Genomic DNA, 22,610 nt, shown 5'->3' with positions numbered 1-22,610 from the left:
TAAAAATTATCAATAAAAACAAATAAATTTACATTATATTGATAGTTTCCCACCTTTAGATGTATCAGAGTCAAACTGTCACAGGTCACGGTAGTTGTTGTCAAACTCCTCCGATACGTCTAAAAGTGGGAAACTATTAATATAATATAAATTTTACGGGTTTCTATTGATAATTTTCCACCTCTGCTAGTTTCATCTCCTTTAATTTCACAACATAGTATATAGTTATAGTAGTAAAAAAGTATAAAAACAAATTATATTATCATTTTATTTCTTATAATATATGTACATAATATTATTTATTTTGTGATTCTGCCTCTAACATTTTTGTCTTCAATGAAGCATGTTTCAAAAGTTCCGCTTGAACCTTCATTTTAATTTCGTGTTCCCTTTTTTCCATTTCATGTTTTAGTCTCATGTACCTCATTTGCCTGTTGTGTTGGAGTTCCATAATTTCCATATGCCTATTGTGCTCTTTTTCTTTTAACTCACGCGAATATTCTGTTATATTTTTTATGTATTCTTCATCCTGGAAATTGAAATCATAGTTAAAAAAATAGAAGAATGAAAGGCTTCATGTTTGGAAGTCAACAGTTAGCTTTATTTAAGATCCTACCATCTACTATATACATAAACAGAGCAGTTACTAGAAGTTGTGTAATTAAATACCTTAGAAACCTTTGCAGCAGCCCCCTCTGTTAAATTACTTTTTCCTATCTGCAAAAAATAACAATAAATAAACATTTTCCAATATTTAGTTACCAGAAGTTATAATTAAATACCTTCAGGCTATTTTTAGACTTAGCAGTGGCCCTCTCTAATGAACTGTTTTTTGGTGTCTGCAACAAATAATAGTAAATGAACATTTTCCATAGATTTTGTTTTGTATAGATATTATTAAGTACTAATTATTTACATGATAATGATTAAAGTCCAGATTATAAGCATTTTGCTTTTTTGTTTTTTTTTTGCTTATAATTGGGATTTTGAGTAAAAATGCTTATTTTAAAGATAATTTACTTCAGATAATGTACTTCAAGATAATATCTTTAAAATAAGCATTTTTACTAAAAATCCTAATTATAAGTAAAAAAAAGCAAGATGCTTATAATCTGGACTTTAAATGATATATAAGGGCCGGTTTAACCAACAACAAATAAATCAGTGAGTAGTTAAGTGTTGGTAGAGTAAAATTTATTAGTCAATTATATTTCTATTGTGTTTAAATACAATTTTGATAATTTACAGTTAAACTGACGAATCTTCTTTATAGTTATTTAAAAAGGCATTAACTTCTCAATAATTTTTTTAAAAATATATATTTATTTGATAAATAATGAAAGTAAGTCTTATTTGACATTGGTGGAACATAGATATGTTGGTTTTATGAGTTGAATAAATTTATTCATCAAATGCTTAAACTACTATTTGTTATTAGTAAAACCCATCAATAGGTTTATTAATTGTATAATTAATTCTATGTTAAATTAACTAACCTCTAACATTTGTTGTGGGAATTCTTTATTTTCTTTAAATTCCTTGTCAAATATCTGAAAAAAAATGTTTAGGTTAATCATACTGCATATAAACTTATGTCTATGATAAATCTTTTTCATGTGCCGTCTCCTTTAAGAAGGTTGGCAACCATCATGGCAATTCACACTTTCGATACCGTTGCTCTAAAGAGATCAGCAGAAGTGCAGTTAAATCAAGCTCTCAAATTGTTTAACAAGGAGTTGCATCTTCTTCCAAGACTCCTTCTACCCTGTATTCTTCCTTGTATTATTAATTGCAACAAGTTATAACGCTTGCCCCTCATGACATGTCCCAGATATTGCAGTTTTCTAACTTTAATTGTATTTAAGACCTGTCTTTCTTTTCCCATTCTTCTCAACACCTCGACATTCGTGACTCTATCCACCCAACTAATTCTTAATAGGTTTGTTCCTACAAAGAATCACAAACTAGTTCATAACAGTTTCTGACTGCTGCACAATACGCATGTGCGAATTCAACCAGCCGCAAACTAGTTTGTGATTTTTGTTGGAACAATATTCTACCGAGCTGGCAAGTTGTCTAAGAGCAGTGCCCAGAGAAAAGAAAAGAAAGAAGAAGAAAGCATTCAGGAAAACGAGGCAAAACGAAAACTTTAACCTTACTATTTTACCCATATTCCATATTTGATAATGCACGAAGATATCAATGTTCTATGATTAAAAACCATTTGAACATCATCAAAAAGAAAATTTTTATTATTTCAATACTAAAATTTTAAAATGTTTACATAATAAAAACATCTACAATATTAGATCACCAATATGAGTGTAATAAATGTATAGTCTTACCAAGGCCATATCATATATTGTTTAATGTTTTGATAGCAGAGACTGTAACTCTAGAATCTGTACTATATTTGGGTTTCTTTAACTGAAATTACTTATTTTGTAATCTAATATTTATACTTTTTTAAAATGTATATAATGAGTACATAGATACCCATATTTGCATAATTTTGACTATTAGATTACAACACAAATCTCAGTTGGTGATACTAAAACATTTAATAAGGAAATATTACTAAGAGAAGGGATTCTATATATACAATATTCCAAAAATTTTACTACTTTGATAGCAGAGACTGTAATAATTCTAGAATCTATTATATAAACATTTCTTTAACTAAAAGTACTTATTTGGTAATGCAATATTTATATACTTTTTTTAAAATGTAGAGTATATTATATATTTACATAATTGTGGTCATTAGATTACAACAGAAATCTCAGTTGATGATAATAAAAAAATTTGATAAGGAAATATTGATATTTTAAGTATGATAAATCTACTGACCTTTAACTGAATTTCCAGTTCTTCACTAGTATTTAGTCCAATATTACTGGTGCTTTGTCCCATTGCACTGGTACTTGGTCCCATTTCATTAATACTAGTTCCCATTTCAAGAAATTGTATTGCTGGCATCACCTGTTGACAAAAAATATATATAAAATATAATGTATATAACCCTACCTATTACATGAAAACTCACCGAGCCATCAGAGTCATGTTCATTGTGATCCCGCAATAATTCTGCGGGATTCATAATATCTTTTATCTCCATTACATCTTGATTGGGCATTGGTGGTCCTTCTCCACCGCCAGTCTTCCTCAGTTCTTTATTATAACTGCTACATACTTTGCGGGCATTTATTTTCATATGTTTCCACTGATTTTGCAGTTGTCGCAGGTCTCTTTGTTTACTATTTAATTCATTGAACCTGAAATGTTGAATTGTATATAAAGTATATTATGGATAATTAAAAGAAAAGAAGTAAATGAAATTTTTAAGTGCATAATTAAAAATGTTCATAAAATTATTAAAATTTTAATAGAATGTTATTAAAAGGGCATTAAAATAAAATATCTCACTTTTTATGGACTGTTTCCCAGGCTTTTGTTTTTGCTTTAGTTGCATTTGTGTTTAGTGATTTATTCTCTATTATATGTGAGTATTCCTTGAATACACTGCGAAACAATTGCTGAAATATTACAAAAAAATCAATCAAACATGAAATTTGTATTGTAGATAAGCAAATAACTTACCTTTTCTTCTTCGTCCCAATTTATGGAGCGAATTCTTTTTTGTTTTTCTCCACCTCCACTCATTTTGCAATTAAAATCGATCAAAAACAGTTATATTAACAAAAACAAACCAAACAAACGGAAAATGCAAATGATGAAATGATCTAAACCTAACCAAAGAAAAAATGACAAATTTCAAACAAAATGTCGCTGTCACCGTCAATTTCTTGACATTTTTCTTCTATTTCACAAGAGTTGCCAACTTAAATTTGTTGTAACTAGGACTAAGGAAGGTTTAGTTAGTCCGAGCTTAGTCCATGTTTATTAATGACGTTCTTAAAATGAAGTTAGTACTCGCTTAATCTCGGACTAGCTAGTCCGAGACTAAATTCGGACTAAGCGATTTTTATTAATAAGGCTGAATGAGTCTACAACTTGGTCTGGAATAAACTGGCGTCTGATCAGCCTATATAGGAGCGGTACGACAAGGGATAAGGGCTTGCGGCTTGGTGATCTGTATAGAACCCTACCGAAGGGCATTTGGTACTGTATTTAGATACAGTGTACAAATCTGAAAGTTAAAAAAGCTTTTGTTAAAAATAGCTTTGTCTAAACTCAATAATCATTTCATCTCATTCGACTGTATTACCAGTTTCTTCTCTTGAAATTTTCTCACTGCAATCCTTTATGTACAAATTCTTTAAAAACCAATTTTTGAAAATATTTTTGGTAAACCATGCTCTATTAGAGTTATAATATGAAACGGGCAGCTGATGCCTTTTGTTGATTATATCTATGACAACACTATGTTTACGAGATTTGCCAATAATTATAGTAGTCAATCCATGCGATCCATAGGCGTTAACACAAAGCAGTGCCGAGATAGGGTCCTGTATTGTTTTTCCTTCTAGAATTAGATTTTTCATATTTTTGCATTCAAATTTTGTTTATATTTGGGATCCCTCTATCATACAAACATTTACTTATTCCTAAATTATGGTCTTTTAGTGTGAGCAAGTGCAAAGCCACTCAGAATTCTTTGTATCTCAAGAAATATAGATCCAATGGAGACCACACTATCCTCCAAACATTTCCCGTGACTTAATTAGTACAGTTACATCACAGAATATTTTTTTACCAAAAAAATCAAATAAAAAATTAATTTAATATTCATTATGTATAACATTCAAGGTCACACCACTAATTAATTATTAAACCCAAACAAAATGGTTTGTTTATTAGCATTTGTATAGATCAAGTACACAAGAAACAACAAGCTTAGAAATTTATTTATTTGGGGTAGGGCTTGATGCATGGAATGGTGGAATAAAAGATAAAATAATATAAAATGCCGTCAATGCATTACTGTTAATTTAAAAATTATAGTTACGTTATTCTGGATCCTTGGATGGTTTAAGTAAGGCGCAAAACATGATAGAAAAAAATTTTGTACTTTTATCTAAAAACAAGTAAGTAGGTACATAAATCTTGAGATAAATAATCAAATCTTGAGCTCTCGAGTATATAATCTTGAAAATACATTATAATACACAATACACTACAATCAATGCTAATAAGTGAATTTATCATGAAATATGATTCGTTTAAGAAAATACATTAAGATTGGGACCTACCTGGACCATAACAGCAAGACGCAAAGTCCCCTGTCCTATTGGGGTCCTGCAGCCTTTGCAGCTGGCACGACCACTTTTGGCATATTCTGCCAGATACGGTAGATCAGTTTTGCTCATTTTTGAATTAGAAAAATGAGTCTTACAACGTTCAATTTGATTATAAAAAAAAACAGATAAACAAACACCGGCAGACTCAACGAGCACCGACTTGTATGACTTTATGTCAAATGTCGAAAATGTCAAATTTTCCCGGGCTTTCAGTGGATAAAGTACTACCAACGGTAAAGCACAAAATGTTCACAAGTCCAAGAAATTTAAATTTGGCAACAGTGAGTAGAGGGCCTATGAAAGTATTTCTTTGCTATTTTCTTAGTTATAAATATGCATTCTTTTGATAGTGTATTAAAAACTTTTCTAAAAAAACCACTTAGAGAAAGTGCTGTTCTAAAAATATTTAAATTTTAATTGAATGAGAATATTATTTCAGCAGGTTTCAAATTTAATTTCTCAGGATTATTCAGCTACAACAACAATACCCAACTGAGGATCGTCAGGTATGATTGGAAGAAGAGATGTTGTTTTGGTTTATGGTTTATTATAGGTTAGGTATCAAAAAACGTCTGTTTTTAAAAATTTAATTTAATTTATTTATTTTCTAATTATGTCTCTCTGCGAGGCTGAAAAAACGTTTGTGCTACATGGAGTAGAGGTAAGTAATTATTCTTCTAATCAACAAATATTTGTTCTAATCATTATCTGCTAAAATTCTAAAATGTACATTTTCAGGAAAATTTTAGAGTAGATGGAAGAGAACGAGAGGATTACAGACCTATGGAATTAGAAACTGACATTGTCTCTCACGCATTTGGTTCAGCAAGGCTGAGACTAGCAAATACTGATGTTCTGGTAGCTGTTAAGATTGAAGTTGATGTACCTTTTCCGGAAACACCTAACTTAGGAAAGCTGGAATTCTTCGTTGATTGGTAATTTATCATATTCTGACAATTTAATAAATTACTTATTGTGGTATTTTTAGTTCTGCAAATGCTACACCAGATTTTGAAGGCAGAGGTGGTGAAGATCTTGCTATAGCTATCTCAAACACTTTAAGTTCAGCGTACTCTTCTCCGCTGGCATTCGATTTGAAGAAGCTTTGTATTTTGAATGGAAGGAAGTGCTGGAAGATATATGTAGATATTTTGGTAAGAATTTGAATTTCTGTTCTACTTTCTTTTCTCGATATAACGGACTAATTGGGGGGACGGTATGTCCGTTAAAGCCAAAAGTCCATTATATAAAAATAGGTTTAAAATCAATAAAAATTTTTTTTTTTTGAAAATATGTGCCGTAGTACTTTAGATACAGTGTACAAATCTTTAAGTTAAGAGAGGAATTAAGTTTTATTTGCTACTTTTTTAATTCTTGACTTCATCTCAAAACTTTCTACAATATACTCGTTTGGTTGCCAAAATTATTCATTGATCCATGCGTTGAATAAACTATGAATTTTTTTTTAAAAACGATTCAGTTAAAGTTACCATCTTCTGAATGATGAATATCTTCAGGGGGATAAGCAGGAGTGTTGTCTAAAATCGATAAACAATTCACATCTTTCGGTGGTATTTCCAGTTTTTTCTCTTGAAATTTTCTCACTGCAGTTACAAATTCTTTAAAAAAACCAATTTTTTAAAATATCTGTGGTGAACCATGCCTTATTAGAGCGATAATATGAAACGGGCAGATGATGCATTATATCTTTGACAACTCTACATAAATTTACGAGATTTGCCAATAATTAAAACAGTCAATCCATGCAATCCATCGGCTTGAGTACAAACTAGTGCCGAGATCCTTTCCTTGCTAATTTTTCTTCCAGAATTCGATTTTTCATATTTTTTTGAATATAAATTTTTTTGCTCATTCGATCGGATTTTTTGTCCGTTATATCCGAAGTCCGTTAAATAGAGGTCAGTTCTGTCGAGGTTTTACTGTAATTATATTATTTACAGATTTTGGAATGTGGAGGTAACTTGTTTGATGCTGTTTCACTAGCAGTCAAGGCTGCACTTTGGAATACACAGGTTCCCCTTGTTAAAAATGTTAATATTGATGGTAATAATGTTGAAATTAATGTCTCGGATGAACTGTATGATTGCAAGAGACTGGATGTCCAAAATGCACCTATTATGGTAAGTTAGTATCCAAATATGTCATTTTTTTAAATCTATGGATTATTTTTGGTCTCATAATTACTATTATCAGAAATGTGTAAGATATAAAAATTCATGCAAAAACTTTGTAAATGCAAAGTACAAGAATCCTCACTTATCCATACTTGGATCCTTCGACAGTCAGATAGGTTTGAAAATTTGAAGTATAGCTTGGCTTGGAAAAATTGACAAAACTTTATTACTCAAAAATAATATTAATAAACAAGTTAAACAGAAGAGGACTAACTAGAGGACAAGAACTAACCAAGATAGGAATCAAGAGTGGACCCTTTATAAAAACAAACTGAACTATTTTTCTAACCATGGAAAACTGTTTATAAAAAGAATGCATTACTGTATCAAAGGCCTTCGAGAAATCAGTATAAATTATTCCATTTGGTATCCATCCTCAAAAGCCCTGACAATATAGCCATGATACAAAACAAGATTTGTAGACACAGATTTACCCTGCCTAAATGTTGCTCATTCATCAAGAGATTTCTACAATGCCAAGTGAGATATTAGTTTAAAAAGTTCAGGGGTGGCAGAAAACGTAACAACAGGCCTATAACTTTTATGTTGTCTCTATCACCATTTTTAAATACTGGATTTATATAACTGTTACGGCACTTACTAGATGTGTAGTCTCAAAGATAAATTAAATAATGGGTGTAAAGGTTTAGATAAACTGTAAATATATATCAGAACCATAACTCAGTTTATCCTTGAGACCATTTATAGACCCAGAATATTTTTACAAACTTTTGCAAATGCCACTTTTGTTCCATCAGTTAACTGATGGATTTTATTTCATGTGCTGCTGGTATTTTAGAATATCATCTCTAGCAGAATATTTAAATGATTATAATAGTCAGGTATCCCAGGCCTATATTTACCATTTACTACTAACAAGCTAATTTTTCTTGAGTAGCTTCATTTTGACGAGACACCCAACTTTTTTCCTTACAACAATTTCCGTATGTGGTAGATAACAAAGATAGCAGGGATAATCCAGTCGGGATAGATGAATAACAGGCCTAACCTTGCATGTTGAGCTGCCCCAAATTTTATTTTTCTAATCTTTAGGGAGGGTCAATAGTATAGTGTAAATTTAAAATCTCGACTGAATTCCGCCGTTGCGTTAGCCATCATTTTGATTTTAAACAGGAACCGTTTTTGCTCAATATCCGCCATTTTGAAATAGCGGAAAATAATGACAGTTATTATTTTCCCCCATAACTCTGAAAATATCGACCGCATGAAAAAAATTGTAATGAAAGAAATTTAGAAAATCACATTTTCAACAATTTTAGTTCTCATACTTTTTGTTGAGAAGTTGAAAATGGTGAAGATATTGAACAAAAACGTTAAAAAAACAATCAAAATGACTGCTAACGCAACGGCGGAATTCAGTCAAGATTTTAAATTTACACTACTATTGACCCTCCCTAAAGATCAGAAAAATAAAATTTGAGGGAGCTCTACATGCAAGGTTAGGCCTGTTTTTTGTCTAACCCAACTTGACTGTGCCTGCTATCCTTGTTATCTACCACATACAGAAATTGTTGTAAGCAAAAAAGTTGGGCGTCTCGTCAAAATGAAGATACTCACGAAAATTAGCTTGTTAGTAGTAAATGGTGAAAATAGGCCTGAGATCCTTGACTATAATTTTATAATGGGCTTCTTGACCAAGTGTCAGAGATGTGTTTCTTTGTTTACTTTTAAAATGTTTTTTTTTGAAGGTGACAGTTTGTAAGATTGGAGAAAAGTGCATAGTGGACCCCAATGCAGCCGAAGAGCAATGTTCAGTTGGTTCAGTGGTAGTAGCTGTCTCTGGAGATAAATTTAGCACAGTTTATCAAACAGGAACAGGATCGTTACATCCCACAACCCTCATTGAAAGTTTGCAGTTAGGCTTGAGTGTAGCGCAAAGATTGGATGAAGCTTTGAGGGGGACTTTAGCAGAAATCAAGTCGGATCAGGATATTGGATTTCTTAAATAAATCTATTATCTGTATATATTTTCGTTTTTTGTTATTTCTTGCTTACACCCAGTGCTGTTTTTGTGACCGTACGCACCGGTACGCCGTACCGGCACCTCTTGGGACAAAAAAAGCAACAAAATATTTCGTAACTTTTGGGTGAGCCATTATGCGATTAAAGCGATGTATAACTAGCAACTGTGTAATTGGCAACTATACAAGTTTTAAAAAATAGACTTGTTGCTTTGGCATGTGATGGAGCAATGATGATGCTTGTAGGAAAGTCTGGAGTTGATGCACTGCTGAAAGAGAAGTTTCCGTCTATTGTTATTTGACATTGCTGTAATCATAGGCTTGGGTTGTGTGTGAGTGAGGTGATAAATAAAATGGCAAATATAAACCGGTTCAAGGGATTCGTAGACAAACTTTACGTAGGTACTGTATCACGTCTCGCCTAAGAACAGCCGGGAGCTGAACGTGTGTGCCGATGAACATGGTGTACAACTGTTAAAAATCGGTAGAGTGTTGGACACGCGGTGGGTCACATTAAGTTTTGGCACAGTTTCGACCGTTTTGGAAAAATTATGAGGTGTTAGCCAACCATTTTGTAGCAGCCAAAGAAGACCAGACGCGTGATCCTTTGGAAAGATGCAAATACGAAGGCCTGCACAGGAAGCTGACATCAATGTGTTTCGTTTTGGATTTGGGACTGATGTGCCAGGCACTGCAAAAACTGTCTGACGTAAGTGAGGAACTTTAATATCGAGACGTTGACCTATTTCGAGCTAACAAGAAACTTTAAATTTTGATGAACATGTTTGTTTCTCGAAAAGACAGTCCTGGGATGTTTTATGCGCAGCTTGAGACAGCTGTCAACAACAAAAGTTTTATGGGAATCGAACTGTATGTGAAATCTAAAGAAGATTCAATCAATGTTGTTGTGTTTTATAACTACCTTGCTCAATCAATCGAAAAGAGGAGGCTCAATGGGGAAGATGCAGCGTTGGCCAATTCTGCCCGCATAGTTGACAAAAGCACTTGGACCAAAAGCATTAAAGACAATACTTTTGGGGAAAAGACATTGAAACGCTCGAAGTTCGCCTACAAGTGAACAAACGACAGGCAATTAAATTTTTCAGAGAATATGTTTTTGACAATTGTACAAATTTGGGGGGAAATTATGAGAACAATCCCTACCCAGAAAACTTGCTACCTTTGGCAATAGCTTTAAAGATAATTCCAATATCTTACAGTGAGTGTGAAAGGGAATTTTTCCAAATGAACCTGATCATCACTAATGGCAGAGGTTCCCTACTCACAAAAACTGTTTCTTCATTAATGTTTGTGAAGTTAAACGGCCCACCTCTTACTCGCTTTGAACCCTCGAAATACGTGAATTCGTGGCTGCTTCGGGGACGGCACTCAGCATTGCACACAACAGTAAGGAAAGAGACAGAGAAGATAATTACGACAAAAACTTCTTCAAGCTTTGGACAGTTTTATGAACTGAAAAATTTGCAAAATTTGCAAAATTATGCATTTATTTGGAAAATTACGCAATAAAACATGTAAACTAGGATTTTGTGCAAAGGATTTTATCCCCCGGAACATTGCGTACCGGAACCTATATTGTTACAAAAACAGCACTGCTTACACCTAAGAATATATTTTAGTTATATTTATATTTTTCCTTCCATAAATGACATTTCTATCATCCTAAATCCCTCATGCATATCAATATTATATACCCTCAGTCTTTTCTGAGCGTTTCTTGAAGAATTGGGCACACCAAATGTTAGTATGTATACGAAACTCCTAACTCAGTGAGCTTTACTAATGGACTGTATGACAATAGGGAAATTTAAAAAATAACAGTAAAAAAAGACGGACCTCAAAGTAATTTGTATTAAAGACCTCGTAAGTTCTCGGTGCAGAATCTTCAGCAGGCCTGCCCCTTCCTGTCTTTTTTTTCTTCTCGCTCTCACAACGAGGTTGTGAGCTAGCATAGCTGTCCCCACATTTGTTTACAACACTATTAACATGCATTCTCTTTCAAGCCTATTCGTCATTTTATCGCTCAGTAACCTCCAACACTTCCACCTTCGCTCTCGCTCTTCTGGTAATTCCCCTGAATTTGGGACACCAAGTAGATGTATGACCTTCCTTGTCATGGTTGAAGCACTGTACAGTGTTGCTCTGACACTGGGATTGTCATTTCTCTCTATTTCCTTATGCCCATCATTCCCTTTAGCTTCCCTCTTACAGTTTCTTGCTATATGGTCATGTGCTTGGCATTTATAACATCGTACTATCTTCACCTCTCTTTTACTGTGACGTGGACCATCCTGATCTTTATTCTTTCTGTCACTATAAGTCTTCTAGCTATGTCCTCATCCACCTCCACAGAATAAATTCTACTTTTTCCCCTGTTTCACATGCTTCTTCCCTATCAGCAAAGCAAACTTCTCAATCGATTGGAGGGTCTCTTCTGTGGTTAGGCCACCATATCCACCAGCGTCAACCCTTTCTTCATTATTCTGTCTTTTGCCACCACACTTATTGCGCATCCTTTTCTTGATGCTACTAAATTCTTGACTTGCTCCGCCATTTTCCTGCCTCCATCTAATTCCAGAACCACACCTTGTCTGGTTTTTCTGACCTTTAGTATGACATTTCTTCCTCCTGGCTCTTCCCTTAACTCATGTACAAGTTCATCATACCTAACATCTTTCGGTTTTGTGATGATTACTATATTTTTCTATTTTCTGGCTATTATTTGACTTTCTTTACACGCTTTGCAGTATATCTTTGCCGTTATGTACTTTCGTCTTCTTCTTCAGGTGCCATCTCCGCTACGGAGGTTGGCAATCATCATAGCTATTTTAATTTTTGAGGCAGTAGCTCTAAATAGTTGTTTCGAGCTGCATCCAGACCACTCTCTCAGGTTCTTCAACCATGAAATTCGTCTTCTTCCGATGCTTCTTCTGCCATCTATCTTTCCCTGCATTATGAGTCGTAGGACCATACTTCTCGCCCCGCATCACATGTTCGAGATACTGTAGCTTATTTTCTTTAATTGTAAGTTCAACTTCCTTCTCTTTACCTATTCTCCTCAGTACTTCATTGTTCGTAACTCTATCTACCCAGAAAACCCTCATAATTCTTCTATAGGTCCACATTCCAAAGGCGTTAAGTCGTCTCATTATCTCTACATTTAACGTCCATGATTCCACTCCATAGTGTAGTACACTGTAGACGTAACATTTTGTTAGGCGTACCTTAAGAGCTAATGTTAAATCTTTGCTACATAGGACCTTTTTCATTTTTATAAAATTAGAACGTGCTTTTTCGATTCTGACTTTTATTTCTGCAGTGTAGTCATTATTTTCTGTTATAAGTGTTCCTAGGTAAGTGTACTTTTTTACTCTTTCGATCTGCTGGCCCTCTACTATCAAGATTTCGTTAGTATTATGGTTGTTTTTACTAATTTTCATAAACTTCGTCTTTTTGATATTAAGAGAGAGTCCGTACTCCCTACTACACCTTACTATTTTACTCATGAGTCTTTGCAGGTCTTGTAAACTATCGGCTATTCTTACTGTATCATCTGCATATCTGATGTTGTTAACTCCATTTACTCTTATGCCGACTGTTTCATCTTCTAGAGTTTCTCGCATTACCTCTTCAGAATAAGCGTTAAATAATAGAGGTGATAGTATGCAGCCTTGCCTGACTCCTCTCTTTAATTCCATTTCTTCAGATGTTTCTTTTTCAATTCTTACTATTGCTCGCTGATTGTAATAGAGGTGTGTCATTAGTCTTAAATCTCTTTCATCTAGGTTTTTATTTTTTAGGATTTCTATGAGTCGATCATGTTTTACTTTATCAAACGCTTTTTTATAGTCTATAAAACAGACGTAAAGAGGATGGTTAACATCCAAACATCTCTGTGTCAGCACGTTGAAGGAGAATAATGCCTCTGTGGTACCCATACCATTGCGGAACCCTTATTGAGTGTCACTAATATCCAGCTCCAGTTTTGAGTGTATTCTGGCGTGGATAATTTTCAATAGAATTTTCAAGGTATGTGACATTAAGCTTATGGTTCGGTAGTCACTGCATTCTTTTGCATTCACTTTCTTTGGCAAACACACAAATTCTGATGTCAACATTTCTCTAGGGATGATTCCTGTAGTATAGATAGCGTTGAACAGTTCTACTATTATGTCCAGGTTTTTCTCGTTGACCAACTTTATCAGCTCGCTAGGCAATTCATCTGGACCAGCACATTTATTGGTTTTCATAGAATTTATTGCCTGACTAATCTCTGATTTGGTTATCTCTGGGCCTACATCTCCCGTTTGGCTATCTACGGATGTACTAGCTTCTCTCTGGTCATGAAATAGTTCCTCGATATACTCTTTCCATCGTCGTAGTTATCGTTTTTTTTACTTTCCTCTTGCTGTAGAATATTTATATTATTTATATAATATATATTTATATAACAATAAAAAACTGAAAACGTTTGTTTTCTATACTTCCACAAAATTTATTATATCTAAGTGACTACAGCTGTTTCGGCGGAGTGCCTTTCTCAAGTAATATAGTTTACAATGTGTTTGCCTTTTTAATCTTCAACTGAAGAGGTTAAGGAGTGGGGAGCTGTTTGTCTCGAGTTGGTCATTCAGAATTATATCTGTATTTTTCAGTTTATTAATTTCCATAGATTCTAAAAAAGATAGCTTAAGGCCTTTATTTTGAATATGTAGAATTTTAAACTCTTCATTGAAAGAATGATTATGATCTAGAAGGTGAAGTGCGTATGTAGAAGTGTCTGTTTTTCTATTGTTGAATGTAACGGTCGAATCCATCAATTATATATTTATATAATATATAGAATACCCTATCATTTCTCTGTCCATTTCTTCCATACGGTCGAATTTCTTCCTGGCTTTTGACGGAAGTTGACGGCTATTGGTTGTCCTCTCCCCTGTTTCGGCTTGTGAACAAATTTTTTTGTTGTCCTCGCTCTCCTATTTTCCTCCACTATACATGTTATTTGGGACATAGTTCCAATTCCTCCGTTTTCATCTTCTTCCACATATAATCCGGGAAGATCTGAGTACCTTGTACTAAATTCCCCCTTCACTCTTACGTCAGCGGCATCCTCTGTTACCCGGATTGCCACATCGTCCGGTGCCTCCAAAATTTCTTTTTTGCAGATGGCTGACCTTTTTATAAGCCTCCTCTGGTCATTCTTGTCTAATACTTCAATTATTTCCTCGGTGAGTTCTGCAGTCTCAATTTTATTATGTAATTCCTCCATTCTTCTTCTTTGTACTTCTGGGTCCTCTTCGCCATTTACTTCTACCTGTGTTTCTAATGTTACCCCAACCCTCGACCTCATAGTTTTTCCCCAATTATTTTTGTTTGCGCCCTTGTTGTTGTCACGCATCTTCTTATACTCTCCCCTTTCTATGTATACATTAACTCTCTATTTCTTTTGCCTCCACCTTTGTTACATTTACTAACTCCTAGATGAATCTCTTCATTGTTGGCATTCCCTTCTCTGTTTCGCTTCTTTTTAACTCCGTTTACTTTCATTCTTATTTCCACTAGTCCCTATGTCTTTCTCTCCGTGCGATTTTCTTTTCCTTCATCCATTAATATTGGTCGTGTATTCACTCTCATCATTACTCTATCCTGTTTCCTTTTCACTACTATTCTTTTACGTTGTTTCGCTTATGTCCTCGTTTCCCCTTTGTTCTTCTCTTTTGCGTTCTACTGTTCTTCTCTTTGTTCAGACTCTTGTAAGGATTTCATTTCTGGTGATGATTTCATTTCTGTTAGATGTTTCACCTTTTATGTTTTTCAGCTTTGTAGCTTCATAGATTTTTTTCCAGAATTTTTTTCATGCTTTTACTTTGTTTGATTGTTTGTTGTATCTGCTCTTTATTGTGGTGTCTTATGTCATTCATGCTACCTCTGAACAGGGGACAAATCAAGACAGATACGAGCTACTCCAATGCATTTTGCAAGGTAAAATTGAAGGAAAAAGGGCACCAGGACGGAGAAGAATATCCTGGCTTGCTAACCTGAGAGCATGCTATAGAAAACCTCAACACAACTATTCCGTATAGCAACCAACAAAATCATCATAGCCAGAATGATGATGATGGCCAACGTTTGGAACGGACAGGCACCCTAAAAAGAAGATAACAAAACGCAAAATGAGCGATGGACTAAAAGATTTTTAAAAATTTAAATCTCGTAAAGAATGAAGAATTACGACTAGAGTATAATTAGGTAGAGCTTGCACAAAAGAGGCACAGGAAGTTTACACAATTTCCTGGAGGCTTTTATCAAGAAGTATTCCTAATAAACAAAAATAAATTCTTTTGTGAAATCTCTACGAAATTAGTAAGTACTGATAAAAATATATCTTTCATTGATAAGTACTTATCAGTGATTACTAAGATTTATAAGTGATTGTTTTTAAAAATATTACAATTGATACATACATCATTAATATTACTACGTTTAGAATAATATTCCCAATAAAAATGAATCTTAAGTCTTACGTTATTTTGTTTAGCATATTAGTGTTTTGTGTCAACAAATCGACAGGTAAGTGAATCATTACATTACTTTCAGCATATTTCAAGATAACTGCACCTGCTTATAGAGAAAACATAGACAAAAGGGACTTACGAATAATAACAAACCTTTATTGGAATCAAAGAGCACAAATTGTAATAGATAACGAACCCAGTCCAGAAATTGAAATCAGGAGAGGAATTAGTCAGGGATGTATTATGTCTTCATTACTATTTAATGTATATAGAGCCATTTTTAAAGAAGCATTAGGTACTATGTATCTCAAAAAGGAATAATTATTAACGGAAGATTTATTAACAACATAAGATATGCAGATGACACCGTGATTATAGTAAGCTCTGCTGAACAACTCCAATTACTACTAAACAAAACAAACAGTTACTGTGAAAAATATGGACTAAAAATAAACATAAAAAAGACCAAATACATAATAATTGAATCGTTTATTTCAGAAATAGTCCTGTCGCCAGGGGGGGTACAACGGCCTCCTGTATTCAGATGGACTTACCCAAGTTTTTTTTATGTATTTTGACCTGTAGAACACGAATTTTTTGGGTAACAGTTGATCCGGATGTCGATAAGATTGTTATAAACCAAGAAGTTGAGGAATCACATATCAACGATTTCTCGCAAAACAAAACATTTTTTTGTATTTTTTGGGCCATTCTAACCAAAAAATGTTCCTACAAATTTTTTCGTAAGATGCATAGTTTTCGAGAGAAACGCGGTTGAACTTTCAAAAAATCGAAAAATTGGAATTTTTGAACCCGAAAAACTTTTGATTAAAAAATAAAATAGCAATTCTGCTTACCGCATTTGAAAGTTCAAGTCAAATTATATCGGTTTTAATTATTTGTATTGCTAAAAATGTATTATTTTATTGTTAAAACAAAGCTATAAACACCTAGTGCTTGAGTGATGTTTCAATGATTTCTCATTTAAAATCGAACGAGTACGTAGAGGAGGTAAAAGTGCAAGCGGGGCTATTTCTAAGTAGCATGCATTAAAACGCATGTATTAGGCACGGGAAACACTATGTGTTTATAGCTTTTTTTAACAATCAAAAAATAAATTTTTAGCAATGCAAATATTCAAAACAGATATAATTTGACTTAAACTTTTAAAGGCGGTAAGCAGAATTGCTATTTTATTTTTTATTCAAACGATATTCGGGTTCAAAAATTGCAATTTTTCGATTTTTTGAAAGTTCCGCCGCGTTTATCTCGAAAACTATGCATCCTACGAAAAAACTTGTAGGAACATTTTTTGGTTAGAATGACCCAAAAAATACAAAAAAATGTTTTGTTTTGCGAGAAATCGCTGTTATGTAATTCCTCAACTTCTTTGTTTATAACAATCTTATCGACATCCGGACCAACTGTTACCCAAAAAATTCGTGTTCTACGGGTCAAAATACATAAAAAAAACTTGGGTAAGTCCATCTGAATTAAGAAGGCCGTTGTACCCCCCCTGGCGACAGGACTAAAAGGGGTCAAGTGACAAATCTTGACAAAATGAGTGCAAAAAATTAATTTTTTTTTCTTAAACAAATTAACAAGATACATTTTTAAAAAATACAACACTTTTTGACAAATACTCCAGGTTGTTAGGTAGAATTTTTATTTTATATAAAGTGATTGTTGAATGTAAACAGTGTGTAAACTTGATTTTCTCAAAAGTAGATACTTGTGACTTGACCAGTTTGACCTCTTTCTGAAATAAACGATTCAATTAAGAAATATATATACAAAATATACATTTGGAAATATACCGATAAAAGAACAAATCAAACAACAGAAATAAGTATCAGGATAGAAATAGCAAGAAATGCGTTTGTAAACGTGAAAACAATTCTCTGCAACAAAGACCTTAGATTAGAACTGAGAGTAAGAGCTATGAGATAACACGTGTGTTCTTGATACTGCAATATGGACATGAAAGCTGGACATTGAAGAAAGAACACATAAGTAAACTAGAGTCATTTGAAATGTGGTGTTACAGAAGGATGCTTAGGATAGCATGGACACAGAAGAAAAGTAAGTATTGCGAGAATTGGACAAAGAATACGAAATAATAAACAGAATAAAAAATAAGAAAGTTGCAATATCTGGGACACGTAACGGGAGGGGACAGTGATATGAAATGCTAAGACTGATTATTATAATACAGGGAAAAATAAGAGGAGGAAGGAACAGAGGAAGAACGAGAGTGTCATGGTTGAAGCATTTAAGGGACTGGTTTAAACGCAGTTGCTATAGAACTCAGAGCAGCTTTAGGTAGAGTAAAGATAGTGATGGTGATATTCAACCTCCGATTGAGAGATGGTACTTAATAAAGAAGAAATAGCTACTTAAAGTTTTGCAGATATGTTTACCAAGTATCTGCTCTGGTTTATTTGGTGATCTATTTTTACAATACCTTTTCGATTATCTCATTCCACACTGCTTTATCTTCTATAACATTTTAAAGATATTTTTGTCATCTATCACAAACTGTTTTGTAAATTTTTCATATCGGTAAGCAAATTTGTTTTAATCAGATGTAATTATTGTTTTCAGCTTTTCTCAAATGTTATGCGTGCTCTACGACTGAGGATGACGCAGATACACACTGTTTAGATAATCCTGGATCAAAAGACACCGATATACTAGAATGCGACAAAAAATACTGCTATGTGGTGAGACAGGATTACAAGGTGAGTTTTATTAACCCTTAACCACAAATCACTGACATGCGGCATGCCATACCGCACCGAACTTATATTTTGTTGTAAAACGTGTTCTATAAAAGATTCCTAGAACACAATCTGTGTATCTTTAAGTGGTATGCAATTATACCTGCTCTTAACTGATGCAATTTTATTATGGTTTAGTCTTTGAGCTACGTTGACGTAAAGTTTGCTTGCCGTATCACGTACTTCAGTGTTTACATTTCTATAGTTAAAAACAGTTCAGTGTATTCTTTCGCTTTTAGTATGGCATCACGTTCATCCAGTTGTTGTATCTAACTGATATCAACATTATTTTACTATTTTTTAGTTACCAATACTCAAGTTTTTTTTGTAATTCAGTTTATAAAGGATTTTGTAAGAACCTCCACCATTTTTTAATATTATGCTATGCATGCATTCATAATTTTCTTGGAAAAATAATGTGTATTTTATTTGGAGCTATATTTTATTCTACAGTAGTGTGAACAATCATTCCGTGGTTGATGTAAATGTGTGGCATGGCTTGAAAACTACACGTCGTCAACACCTACCCCGGGTTCGAAAGTAAACAAAAGTCTCTATTAAAAAAACCTCTATTTATCTAAATCAGCTCTAAGATAGTATAAAAAGGTCACACAAAAATGAATAACGAAAACAGTATATTTCTAATGGATTTAACAACGAAAATAATAATTAAAGTGTTTTAATCCTCTTAATCCAACGGTCTCTGAATACAGGGTGTGCATCAAACAGACAACCAAAATTAATGCAATATTTAAATGGCTCGAACAGTAAAACACAAATACAATGATCTTCTTCTCTTCTTCTTTTTGTATAGACATGACTCTGTCTGTTTTTTCAATGTGCCTCCAGTAAGTTGTAGTACCATCGTTTTCTTGGTCTTCCCACTGATCGTCTTCCTATTGGGGAACCGTCTCTCGCTATCCTGACTACCCTATTTGTTGCCATTCGGCTTATGTGGTAATTCCATTCTATTCTTCTGTTTCTTACCCAGTTATTAATGTTATCCGCCTTGCATCTCCGTCGTATATCTGTACTTCTAGCTCTGTCCCATAGTCTTACCATCGATTTTTCGAAGGGTTTTCATCTCCGCTGTTTCGAGCAATCTTTTTGTCCTCTCTGTGTCGGGTCGGGTTTCTGCCGCGTATGTCATCGGTCTGATGACTGTTTTGTAAATTCTGCCTTTCATTTCTTTTCCGATATTTTTATTTCTTTATATTGTGTCATTCAGGAAACCTGCGGCTCTGTTTGCTCTATTCACTTGATCTTCCACTTCTGTTTCGAGTCTTCCGTAGCTAGATAGTGTGATGCCCAGGTATTTAAACTCCATCACTTGTTCTATTATCTGACTTTCCAGCTCCAATTTACATCTTATTGGATCTGCTGTTATAACCATGCATTTTGTCTTTTGTGAGGAAATTAACTTGTTAAATTTTCTGGCGATTATGTTGAATTGGTGCAGCATACGTTGTAAATCATCTTCACTGTGAGAGATTAGTATTGCATCGTCCGCATAGCAGACTATTTTAAGTTGTTTTTCTCCCATTTGGTATCCTTTTCTAGTTCTTACCTTTTTATTATTTCGTCCATGATCAAGTTGAACAATAAAGGACTCTAGGAATCCTCCTGTCTTATCCCATTGCCGGCTTCAATTGGGTCAGTCAGTTCATCTTCCACTTTTACTTTTATTGTGTTGTTCTGGTAGATGTTTTCTATCGTAAAAATACAATGATATAAGACAAATTTATATTGAAAACAAAGGACAATAGGCAACGGTACTGAAACATCCATGTCAGTGATTATAAGGGTTAGATAGATTATCATGTGGCTAGGTTGATTTAAGGCACCTGTTGAAAAACTATATGGATTAACACTCATATAGGACTTACTAACCTTGAGAAGAGCTACAAATAGGATAACTCGAGAAGTTCTGTGGTGAGCACTCAATAATAAAAAGGTTTCTGGTGGATATGTGAATGTTGTATGATGGAGAACACCTACTGTTGGCCATTTACCACATCCCCATTTCTTCTTTTCGTATGTTTTCTTGAGTGATGTCTCTTTTTGCCATTGCTATTTTTATTTTTCTGTTCCGTAATCTAGGACGTCCTCTTTTCCTTCTTCTACGTGGTTTTCATTTCCACTACAAGGTATTCTTGTCTCGTCCATTCTTTGCATATGTCCATACCAGACATTAATTTTCGTCTCCTTTACATTCATAAGTTCTCTAATTTGTTCATTTCTCACTTTGTCCATTATTGTTAATGTGCAGCTTCTTCTCCAAAGCATCATTTAGTAAAAGTATGACCTGTGGATGTTTCGGCGAAGGGTCGAATTGGTACTCATAACAAAGTATTGTAAACGTTTCGTGACCTCAACTTTATATTCCATAAACCGGGATATTCATATAACGGGTATTAAAATAAGCGGGTTCGACTATACTCACAATACTAACATTTCTCTTATTAGATTATACTAAAACACTGTTTATTTTGCAGGATCCTAGGGGCAAGCTCCAATCGATAACAAGAACTTGCCTCGACAAACCAACATATTCAAATAAAATCATTGAAGATGCTACACATAGGATATACTTTAGGGCCTGTAAGTCAGATTTGTGCAACGGAGGTAACGGTCACACTGACGAAAGCTCTGGAGAAGAAGGAGCGTTTGGAGATAAAGGAACTATTTACGTTCCTGGAACTGGTTCAAATAATGCCGGCAAAGTTAAAGTATTTTTAAGTGTCAATGTAGTGTTGTTTGTCGTGCTGTGTTTTGTAAGATAATTTAGAGGGATTTAATGTTAATAAAGTAGGCTTATTATTTATGCAAACATTTTGTTTGATTACATACATCTGGAGGACTAGCATTAAAGGGTTAGAGCATTTTTGTTCCATGTCCCACAGTGGCGGCTGGTGGGGTAAAATTTTGGGTAGGCCACGACAGCAAATTACAAATAGCTAGGCATAATACATAATATGCAAATAAAAATTTATTTTTATGTATAAAAATACTTAGAAGGTAACTGTAACAGATTTACATTTAATTTATTTTTAAAACTAAATAAAATTATGAACTAAAATATACAAATTGTTTACATATTTTATTATTTATAGAGCAGGTTTATTCTTCTCTCTTTGCTTTGTGCAAATTTGTCAGTTACAATTCGATAATTATGTTACAAGTGGCAACGACGCTTGGCGAAGGCCCGTTTCAATCGGGCCTATACACCAAGCATAACACGACAATATAAAAATCATTCTCCGGCAAGCTGCTTAACTTCAAACGCTTTTTGTACGGGGATCTTATAGTCCAGGGCCCATCTGTTTTGAGATGGACGTTGAGAGGTGACTCAAATTTTTTTGCAGAAATTGATTGAAAATAACTCAAATAATAATATTTGAGTTATCCTCCCTCTCAAAAAGGTCCGGAACATTGTTTAAATAATTAAAATGTCAAAAAATGAAGGAAAAATTCGATTTTTGTCTTCGTTTTTTGATTATAACTTTAAAAGTGTTCATTTCCCAGAAACAATTTACTGACATAAAAGTTGCATAATTAAATTTCCTACAATACAGAATTAGCTAAAAGTTGAAAAAATAGTCACCCTTGTTGCAAAATAGCAATAATTGCGAAAAAAAACCATACAAAGACAAGTATTTGCATTTTACGTTTTTCAACCATTTATGCTACACTTGTGACCTTCATATTTCACCCAGAAGAACTTTATGATACAGTAAAACAATACTGTAAATTTCATTAAGATCAGTTCAACAGATTTTGCAAAATAAATTTTGCAATCCAGCTTTCGCAAAAACAATTCATTTTTTCAAAATGTTACAGGACTCAAAATAAA

General features: G+C 33.7%; 4 protein-coding genes across 5 annotated transcripts in view; 2 read left to right on the top strand and 2 right to left on the bottom strand.

The window, feature by feature from the left end:
• The window catches only part of LOC114332242 (poly [ADP-ribose] polymerase), an 85,777-nt gene extending 80,343 nt beyond the window's left edge, over positions 1 to 5,434 (bottom strand). The window contains exon 1 of the mRNA XM_028282000.2: positions 5,214 to 5,434. Coding sequence (XP_028137801.2) covers positions 5,214 to 5,330 — 117 coding nt within the window. The 5' untranslated portion in view covers positions 5,331 to 5,434. The remainder of the gene's footprint in view (positions 1 to 5,213) is intronic.
• Positions 261 to 5,207, bottom strand: LOC126891845 (DNA ligase 1-like). The gene is made up of 8 exons (XM_050661176.1): positions 3,601 to 5,207; positions 3,427 to 3,536; positions 3,047 to 3,275; positions 2,851 to 2,982; positions 1,497 to 1,550; positions 783 to 839; positions 670 to 717; positions 261 to 529 (listed from the first exon to the last, which is right to left on the bottom strand). Exons 1-8 carry the CDS (start codon positions 3,661 to 3,663, stop codon positions 296 to 298), a joined length of 927 nt encoding a protein of 308 aa, XP_050517133.1. The 5' UTR covers positions 3,664 to 5,207; the 3' UTR covers positions 261 to 295.
• A 191-nt stretch (positions 5,435 to 5,625) lies between the features above and the next one.
• On the top strand, positions 5,626 to 9,442 carry LOC114332243 (exosome complex component RRP42). 2 transcript variants are annotated; one of them, XM_050661178.1, is made up of 5 exons: positions 5,626 to 5,767; positions 6,000 to 6,196; positions 6,250 to 6,415; positions 7,223 to 7,402; positions 9,166 to 9,442. In XM_050661178.1, exons 2-5 carry the CDS (start codon positions 6,045 to 6,047, stop codon positions 9,424 to 9,426), a joined length of 759 nt encoding a protein of 252 aa, XP_050517135.1. In that variant the 5' UTR covers positions 5,626 to 5,767; positions 6,000 to 6,044; the 3' UTR covers positions 9,427 to 9,442. The 2 variants fall into 2 exon arrangements, with proteins under 2 accessions (XP_050517135.1, XP_028137803.1); XM_028282002.2 differs by having other exon boundaries at positions 5,760 to 5,922.
• Positions 9,443 to 15,872: 6,430 nt separating this feature from the next.
• On the top strand, positions 15,873 to 21,587 carry LOC114332244 (uncharacterized). The gene is made up of 3 exons (XM_028282003.2): positions 15,873 to 16,032; positions 18,582 to 18,718; positions 21,253 to 21,587. The coding sequence occupies exons 1-3, from the start codon at positions 15,969 to 15,971 to the stop codon at positions 21,538 to 21,540; spliced, it is 489 nt and encodes a 162-aa protein (XP_028137804.1). The 5' UTR covers positions 15,873 to 15,968; the 3' UTR covers positions 21,541 to 21,587.
• The last annotated feature ends 1,023 nt before the right edge of the window (positions 21,588 to 22,610 follow it).

This window comes from Diabrotica virgifera, chromosome 9 (genome assembly GCF_917563875.1).
Source record: "Diabrotica virgifera virgifera chromosome 9, PGI_DIABVI_V3a".
NCBI lineage: Eukaryota > Metazoa > Arthropoda > Insecta > Coleoptera > Chrysomelidae > Diabrotica > Diabrotica virgifera.
This window is presented reverse-complemented; position numbering and strand designations above follow the sequence as displayed.